This window comes from Corylus avellana, chromosome ca3 (assembly GCF_901000735.1).
Source record: "Corylus avellana chromosome ca3, CavTom2PMs-1.0".
NCBI lineage: Eukaryota > Viridiplantae > Streptophyta > Magnoliopsida > Fagales > Betulaceae > Corylus > Corylus avellana.
The window spans coordinates 29,982,557-29,992,132 of record NC_081543.1 but is presented as its reverse complement, the minus strand read 5'-3'; the positions used below and the strand labels follow the sequence as shown (position 1 = coordinate 29,992,132).

Genomic DNA, 9,576 nt, shown 5'->3' with positions numbered 1-9,576 from the left:
AAATTCGATGAATCTCTTCCACTAGGTATGTGTCCCAATAATTGGTTTTTGCCACAAGTAGTTTTAAGTTAGTGAGGTTACTATATGTACGAACTATGGGTTCTAGAAGATGATCGAGTTAGATTCTAAGTCTGTCATATTACTTCAGCTTTGTAAAATATTTATGGAATGCTTATATGGTATATAACATTACTCGTAAACGAATAACAAAGACTTTCAATTGTACTATAATTCATGCAAAATCAAATCCAAAGCAAACATGGGTGTATATATTTTAACCGGTAACCATTATCTTAAGAGTATTGTTGTTGGGGGTATTACAGTTTTTACTAAAAAATCACTCATAAACTGATCGATGTGATAGTTTATGTGACACTTACTAAGTCAAGCACTAAAATGTGAAGCCATGTAACAGTTCACATAACATTTATTGTATTTACAATAAATGTAAATACAATGTATCAACCACTAAAATGTAAATTGCTATATAGTAGTCCATGTGATACTCATTTTCATAAAATGTATTACTTAAGTTTGTGAATGAATTATAATAAAAATTATAATATTTAGAAGAAAAATTACTTCATGGATTAAAAAACACCATACCCACACCCACACACAGCCCACAACCAGACAATAACATATCATTATCACAATCAAGCCCATTCACCAAAACTTACACAGTCCACAAGTCAAATAATTATCTGAGCCTATATATTTGTGCCAGGCCCATATTGCTCAAACTACAAGCAAAATAATTATATCGCTCAAACTACAAGCAAAATAATTATCTGAGCTTGAAAGAGTATATATATATAAGAATTTAATGAAAAACCTCAACAAAACCTAAGGACCCCTAAGGCTCATATTTGTGTGAACCTATAGCATGGGTTTGGTTTGTTGATTATGATTTAGGTATATGTAATGTGTTATAAATCTTATTACTATCGAACTCATAAATTGCAATTCTAGAATAATATGATGCTATTGACATGAAGTGTGTGTACTCTTTAATTTACTTAATTGTTGGCAGAGGGATTCAATATTCCTCTATTGGTCTTTGCCAAAAATCAATTAGGATTTATTGTGCAAGAAAGAATGATCCAAATCGCCATTAATTAAATGACTTTTTCCCTAGGCATCAATATGATATTGTTGTTGCTTGTGAAATAAAACATTTATTTCTTGAACCCTATTGGTTTTGATTTATATGACTCAAAAGTACTGTGGATATCATTATTTACAAAAGAATGAATGTTTTATATTATCATATCTGTATTTACCTCATTAAATAACTCATCTCAAGCATAATTCTTGGTCCAGCACAGATCGACAACTGAGGACTAGAAAGAACTATCGGGTATATATATATATTGTTGTCTTTATTCTTATCTTGTAGGCTTTGTTCCTATGGATTGATCTCTAGTTAAAATATTATTCCCCTAGATATCATGATCTTTTAGGCTTTTCAAATGGCTATTATATTTTAAAGATTATTTAAAAAAAAAGTAAAAAAAAAAAAAAAAATCTTGATATCAGTTTTCTTGCAATATTTATTCATCCGTACACTTTTGATGAAGACAATAGTGTCTAGCAGGCCACAACTAATTGGATCAAATATTAATGCAATATTATATAAGTGAAACATATTTTACTTTTGAAACTTTGTCGAAGGGCTGATTTATTTTGCTCTTAGTATGCGTACGTATCACAACTTGGATCAAATGTTAGAGGTTATTTTTAAGACTAGTCTTATGATTAAATAAATTAAAGGTATAAAGAATAAAGTATGAAATTTTACTCAAGATGTTGGGTGGTCTTGGGCATCTCTCAACCCCAAAAGGTAGCTCTATCAAGAGGTGAGACTTTTTTTCACATTTATAAACTGACTACCAGCTCATTCCACAACCGATGTGGAATAATCCCAATAATCTTACCCTCACACATCGAGTCCTAGGTCGGAGCAGAGACAATCCGTTTCTCTCTTGGACTGTTGGACCGAGACTTGTTGGTTGAATTTGTGCTATAATACCCGTGTTAGATGGTCTTGGGCTTCTCTCAAACCCAAAACTTAGCTTAAAGGTGAGGCTTTTCCTCACATTTATAAATTGACCATCAACTCCTTCCACAATTGATGTGGGACAATCCCAATAATCACTTCCTTACACATTGAGCATTGGGTTGGACCAGAGACAACCCGTTTTTCTCGTGAAATGTTGGATTGAGACTTGTTGATTGAACCTAGGCTTTGATAGCCGTGTTGGGTGGTCTTAGACTTCTTTCGACCCCAAAAGCTAGCTCAAGAAGTGAGGCTTTTCCTCATACTTATAAACTGACTACCAGCCCCTTCCGCAACCGATGTGGGATAATTCCAACACATGATATATAACCTAGTTCGATCGGGGATTATGTGTTCAAAACTTAGTGTTGAGCCCATGCTCAATGTGCCCAAATCGAATGGGTTAGCCCTTCGCTACCCAAAGTTGAGCAGGGTGGTGCGCTCAACAAACTTAAGTCGTATGAAGTTCATATGCGGCGCCCTAGTTAAGCAAGGTCGCATACTTGAGTCTTTTGGTTGAATGAGGGATGACATCTAAGAAATCCAATCCGACAGTAAATCATTCGAAGCCTTATTTGAGCAGGATGGTTTGCTCGATCATTTTAGTTGAATGTGAGAGAACATTCAACACCCTTAGGTTGAAGAAGGTAGAAAGTTCAGCACTGGTTAAGGAAAAGATTAGTTCAGTAACAATATGTGTTATGTTGTATTTACCACATGTTTCAGCTATGGTAAGTAAGGAAAGTCTCTCACTTTCGTTACACACATGAATTGCCAATCTTCTTAGAAATCATATTTTTATCTCATAACTATTTTACAATGTTGATGTCACAATCTCAACTAACCATTGGACTTTTTAATTTTTAATTTTTTTTGGACTGATTAAAGAGTTGGTTGGAACTCCCACATTAGTATTGTGAGATAATTATGGAATAAGAATGTGGTTTCTAGCAATACTCTCCTTTTAATGATCAGTAGAGCTTAATATGTGAAATTTCAAAGAATAATGCTACTCTTCACTTATTTATTATACCCAGTTGACATGATGTGTTTTAATTAGCTTCTAATATTAGCCACTTCAAAAAAAACCTACTTAAAAAAACATGACAAAGTCAACTAGTGTGAAATGCGTGTAATATATAAGTGCAAAGAGTAGCATTACTCAATTTCAAACTTATTACCAGAGCTTTGCTGTAAGAGAATAACTTCAATCAGGTTGTGATGTAAACTGGGTATTTTGCACAATCGAATATGAAATAGACACCTAAGCTTAAAACACCAAAAAATAATATAACTTTTAACACCAAATTATTTTTCTTTTCTTGACAAAATATCCATTGATAAAACCACCAGGCCCACCGTCTCTTGATTAAAAAACAACTTATTATCACTTATCCCAAAAACCTAAATATTGGAAAGGGTAAAATGATGATCTAATTATTATTAATTATATATGTCTTAAATGAGGATCTTGACATCTAACCTTCAACGTGGAAGGGGATCTTTGACACAATGCTAGAAAACTGGGATAATGTTTATATTGATGGAGGTCATGAAGCGATGACCAGAAAGATTCCAAATGATAAGCTGCAATTAATCACGCGGATTTCCAGGTTTGTCGTTTCCTTAAGTCGATCTCTAAAAACAACTCCAATAATCTGTGCATCACAATTAATTAACTCACATGTGAAATCCTTTTTAGTCTTCCCTTAACCACTGGTATGCAACAGTCTTCATATATCCGCAAATATAGGGTTGCATGTGGGTGCCCTAAGCAGATTTTAGGTCATGTGGGTGCCTTTCACATGGGACCCTTTCACATGGGACTTTATATATATATATATATATATATATATATATATATATATATATTTTCCCATTTTTTAATTAGTTAACTCTCTCCCCTCCATCTTATTTTGCCCTCCATGGACTTGCAATTCATACATTTTTATTTGTTTATATGGAGATGGTGACAAGTTGATTTGTTTATGACATCCACTAGTTTAAGATGTCTTAAACTATGATTAAGTCGTCAACATTGAAGTTGTGACACTTTCTAAGTTCTCGCCTCAGGAAGGGGGGACTGGAAGTGGCCAGGGCTCCCCCCCAAATGATAAACAAATAATTAAGTACAAATCTATTTTTATTTTGGCTGGGCGGAATGTAAATTTTGGTGAAAAATCATTGACATTCGATTAACAAAACTACCGTGTTCGCCAAATTTTTATGCTCATCACTAGTATACCAAAAAAAAAATCTCCACTCACCCAATGAAAGAACATAGAAATTATGGAGAATGAATATTTAAATTGAATAGTGGAAATTGATAGCCAATATAAGAATTGAGAGATGTAGGTGCTTTAGAAAGATCAGTAGGTTGGGTCGAAAAGGAAGAGTTTTCGTTGGAAGTTTGTCTACCGTCAGTTTCGAGGAATAAACACTATCTATGCATTAATTTGAGTTTGTTTGGCACATATCTATTTTTTTAATATGTAAATTAGTCATAGGTTAGTGGATTGGTTTTGAGTCTGAAATATAATACGTCATCTGTGACGTTTGTAGCCTCGTAATTTGGCTATGGTTGCTTGTAAGAACTTTATGCTCATGATTTCTATGAATGAGACTGGTATTGATTCCGTTTAAAAAAAATAAAGAAAAAAAATTAGTAGGTAAAATATAAAATTGTGATTTTTTTCGTTAAAATTGAGAGAAAATTTACTAAGTTAGAATGTGAATGTTGTGCAGTAGCTAGTTTTTATTGGTTATTATTTATTTTTTTAATTTAGCTACTCACTTTCCAAAAGTACACAATAACAAATTCTCTAAATCTCTTTTTATTTCATTTAAATATTATTTCCTTATTCTCAATCTATAATTTTTTTTTTTTTTTATATATATTTTAAATTTCATTATTCTTCACTCATCAAAAGAAAGAATAAAAAAATTATGGATAAATAATATTTAAATGGAATGGTGGAAGTGGGTAACCAAAATAGAAAGTGAGATATATGTGTTTTAGAAAAATGAATAAGTAAAATAAAAAAATGTGAATTTTTAGCTGAAATTGAGAGAAACTTTACTAGTCGAATGTGAATGTTTTGAACTATCTACTCTCTAGCTAAAATATGGCTAGAAAAATCCTTTTTTTATTTTATTCCTAGTGTAGCTACTATTCCAAAAGTACTTAACAACAAATTCTCTAAGAGCCTATTTAGGATTGCGTTTAAAAAATAGAGTTTTTAAATCAAAAATTACTTTTTGGCAAAAGCTTCATTTTAAAACTTTTGTTAAAAGTACGTTTTTGCCATTTTTAGACTTTTTAAACCCTTAAAAGCACTTTTAATTTTTTAACCAAACGAATATTTTTTTCTTCAAACGAACTTTTTGAGTATTAAACGCACTTTTAAACCCATCAAACGCAATCCCAAATAGGCCATAAATCTCTATTTATTTTATTTACATATTATTTTTTATCCCCTCGTTATTATTTTTCCTTTTAGTTGGAATGCATGCTAAAATTGGTATTGTAATTCATTAATCTCTATGTCCCAGTAATTTTACTACCAAGTGCTCAATCTATACAACTAAGCACTGAATCAAGCAAATATCTCATCTTCCATGCAAAGAAAATCTGTATCATTCCATCTGGAAGCAAAACAAAGGACCTGTTTTTTTTCCACGTTTAAAGTCAATTTCTTTCCTACTTTTCCTCAGCAACCAAACAGAGAACCGTAATGTGAAACGAGACAGAAAAATTCAAAAATCAGCCTCAATTACATTCAAATAAAAATCTAAACACAAATACCTTTGTGGGACCCTGCGGACTCATATTTCTTCGCGTGTGTGGTGTGGTTCCAATGACATTTCCAAAACACACCCGAATTCACGATAACGTGTCTGATGCCCTTGAATTGAACAATTCCACGAGTCCACGGACCTTAAGCCAAATATATGTTATCGGAAAATCTTATATGTAACTATAATTGATTGACACGTATCAACATATAATCGAAAGGCGTTAACATAAGAAATGATTGGTATTAATATTTTTTTTATCTCATTTTACAAAGCAATTATTAGATTTATAGACTTCTGTGAATTCCATATAAGTCAATGGTGGATTATACAAATCTAATGATTAATCTCTTAAATTTATAGGAGAATATGATAAAGATATAAACAAATTATTGACACTAATTATTTTTCTATTTTTAATCACTGATGTGACTCCAATTGCATGTTAACATGTCTAGTAAGTTGTAAAAAAAAATTATAAATGATATAATTTTTTAAAATTCTTTACCTTGGGAATCCCAAAAAAGAAAAAAAAGAGGAAAGTGCATTTATCATCTTCTAACTATTAAGCGATTTGCAATGTTTCATCTTAAACTTTCAATTCGTAAAATATCTCTCCTAAACTATTATTCGGGTTGCAATGTACTCATTTTGTGCGAAAAAAAAAAAAAAAAAACTTCGAATTTTTCTTTTAATTTTTTTTATTTGGGATATGTTTGTTATTTTTTGCACAAAAAAGGGACATTGAAACCCAAAGAGTAGTTTAAGCGAAGACATTGCACAAATAGAAAATTCAAAAGAACATTGTACAAAGAATTCTCATATGGCAAGCCAATTATGTGTTACTTTGGCTAGCGGAGATGTTAAAATAGACGTAGCAAAATAAGTTGCTTACCGCTCAACAATTTAAAAGAATATTTGATGAATTATTTACTCACCAAATATAAAAATAAAGTATTTTTTAATATATAACATTCTCTCTTCTCTAAAAAAAAATAAAAATAAAAAAACTAAAATAAAGAGCCCAAATATAAGTAATTAATTTTTTTTTTTTTTAAAAAAAAAAAATTAAATTTACTCCTCAAACGAGTAACGTCAATATGGTGAGGCTAATGTACTGCACAAGAGCACATGCGAAGCTGGATTTGGGTCCCACACACGAGATCTGATAAGCGGTAGCTGCACATGCAGAGATCTCCATGTCCGATCCCCACATGTTCTCCCCAATTCTAGTTTTGACTGCTTTTTTTTCTATCAACAAAAAAAAAAAGGAGATTCAAATTTGACCATTCAGTCAACCCAATTCTCTGTAAATCTTCCTCAATCTACTGCAACATGTCACGGAGGATTATCTTCCACAGCTGGTCGGCTATGGTGATGGGCTGTGGGGTAGTAATTAAAGAAGGTCTAGAGCTTGGGACTGTGCAAGATTTTTCTTTGCAGAGATTGACATAACATAATATAACATAATCATGTGAAAGTGTTCATATACAAGGTTGACCTTTGGTTCTGCCCAAAGGGTTTTGTGCCCCTTGAGAGATTTTATTTGGTCCCTCACTTGTTGCCTAATCACATGACATTGTGGCACCACATGATGTTGTAATAATGTTTTGGGTCTGGTTTTTCTGGACATTTTCCTCGATTAATGGTGGTCGGGCGAATCCATTTAGGTTAATTGATGGTTTAACGTTCAGGTCTTGCCTTGTAATCATGTTGTAACTTTTTATTAATTGATAGTTTTAAGTATTTTGTGTTTTTGGTGGTTTGTTAATATTTTTGTTTGGAAATGAAAAACAAAGGAAATAGAGAATAAAAAAGCATTAACAAACAAAGCTATTCAGAAAAGAAATGGTTAACCGAGAGACCCAAGATTCTCTCGAGAGCCGTGAAAAAAAGGGCATACTTGAATTGCTGTTAAGGATAGTGTTTTTATTAGTATGTGTTATTTTTGGATTCCATAAAAGCTACAAGTCTACTTGTATATCTAGGGATACACTATTTCTACGTACCATGCAGTAGTTAGGGTATCAAACTTTCATTTTGCCGTACACTATTTATTATAAGTTTCTTATAAATTGACGTGACGGGTTACGTGGCAGTTGACTAAAAAATACTATAGTAAAAACGGTAGTATCCTAAATGTTTTTTAAGAATATATTTGGAAGACGCACATATTAGAAATATCCCTCTTGTTGTTACATAATTTCTTAGCATTGCATTAGAGGCCCAAAAAGTTAGGGAAAACACATTTGCTGCTTGAATTGCTAACAATATTGCTAGGGAATATCTATTTGAATTTATGATCTTGGTGTCGTACCAGACAAGATTAAGACTTTATTTGTTAATACTTTTTTAAATGTTTTTTTTTGTTTGAAAACACATTGTGATATGACATAAAAAATAAAAGTAGTTTTGAATGTATTGTAAGTATTTTATGTTTTGAATTATCTATTAATATTTTTGTTTTGAAAAAAAGAATTATTGAACAAAGTCTAGTGTTTAAGGAGAATGCAGATTGCTACATCCCAGAAGGCAGTGTATTAGTTCAAAACCTCCAATCAACTTAAACAAAAGAATCCAAAACTAACATTTGATTATAAAGGTTATGTCTTCCCAATAGGAAGAAGTAAACGAGTGCATTGAGTACACATTTGTGAATAAACAAGAATTAAGTCTTACATTTAAAATAATATCATAACTATCACATAATTAGGTCTAAACTATTAGTTTAAGCTTTTAGATTCAGTGGTATTTTAATATTATTATACTAATCTCAACGAAAAGACTCACCAAAGTGTTTATCATGTGAACTTATCTATACTGTACTCTTAGACGGACCGTACATTCAGCTTGCCTATGAACTAAGCTCAAATTATAGGGATAAAGTACAATGAGCCGCACGTATTGCATGCAATATAGACAACTCATGTTAGAGGATTACTGAGCTCCCACTTGATTGGATAAGTGTTCGGAGAGTTCAAATATACGTCTGAACTCCCTACTCAAATAAGCGAGACCCTAAATACTCTCTCATACCGTATTGCTGCCGATCAGAAATTCAGAATCCCCAAAACATTCCCAATTTGCACTCCTTCAAGCCTAGCCAAAACCCTCTGATTTTATTTTAAAAACCAAAAAAAAAAAAAAAAACCTTCTGATTTTGCATCAATCTAGCTGGACAAAACCCACCAATGAGCTATGCGGTGTCGTTTTAGTGTGTGCTAATCCTCTATCCTTGGTACACTCGTACGCAATTGGAAACAACCAAAAATGGCTGCTCACACGCTCTCGAAGCTCCCAACAACATCTTCGACATCAGCATCCTTATTCTCCAACTCCAATACCAGAAGAAGACGGCCACAAAGCCTACCTCTCCCATGGCTAGGCACCAACAACGTCTCGCTTCGGTACTCAAACCTCAGACCCCACGAACAGTCAAAGCACCGACCCATCGCCGCCTCGGTGTTGTCCAGCCTCCCCACTGCGTAAATTCCAACTCTCACACTACTGAAAAGCACCGGTCTTGGAAAATTTTCACCATGTTTGGATGTACCCAAGTTGTTATTTCAGATTCTTTTGATTTTGCAGGAACCCAGAGAGACTTTCCTCAGCTGAGAAAGTTCCCAAGTGAGTTTTGTCGAAATTTTGTTGGGTTTTCTTTTTGTTTTTTGGGGGTTTTTGTTTTGGGTTGGTGGGGATTGAGCATTTGCAGTGGGTGAATG

General features: G+C 32.8%; 1 protein-coding gene across 1 annotated transcript in view; it reads left to right on the top strand.

Annotated features, from left to right (window-relative positions):
- Nucleotides 1-9,087: 9,087 nt before the first annotated feature.
- Nucleotides 9,088-9,576, top strand: part of LOC132175342 (ATP-dependent Clp protease ATP-binding subunit CLPT2, chloroplastic-like) — a 16,147-nt gene continuing 15,658 nt past the window's right edge. The window contains exons 1-2 of the mRNA XM_059587248.1: nucleotides 9,088-9,339; nucleotides 9,443-9,481. Coding sequence (XP_059443231.1) covers nucleotides 9,125-9,339; nucleotides 9,443-9,481 — 254 coding nt within the window. The 5' untranslated portion in view covers nucleotides 9,088-9,124. The remainder of the gene's footprint in view (nucleotides 9,340-9,442; nucleotides 9,482-9,576) is intronic.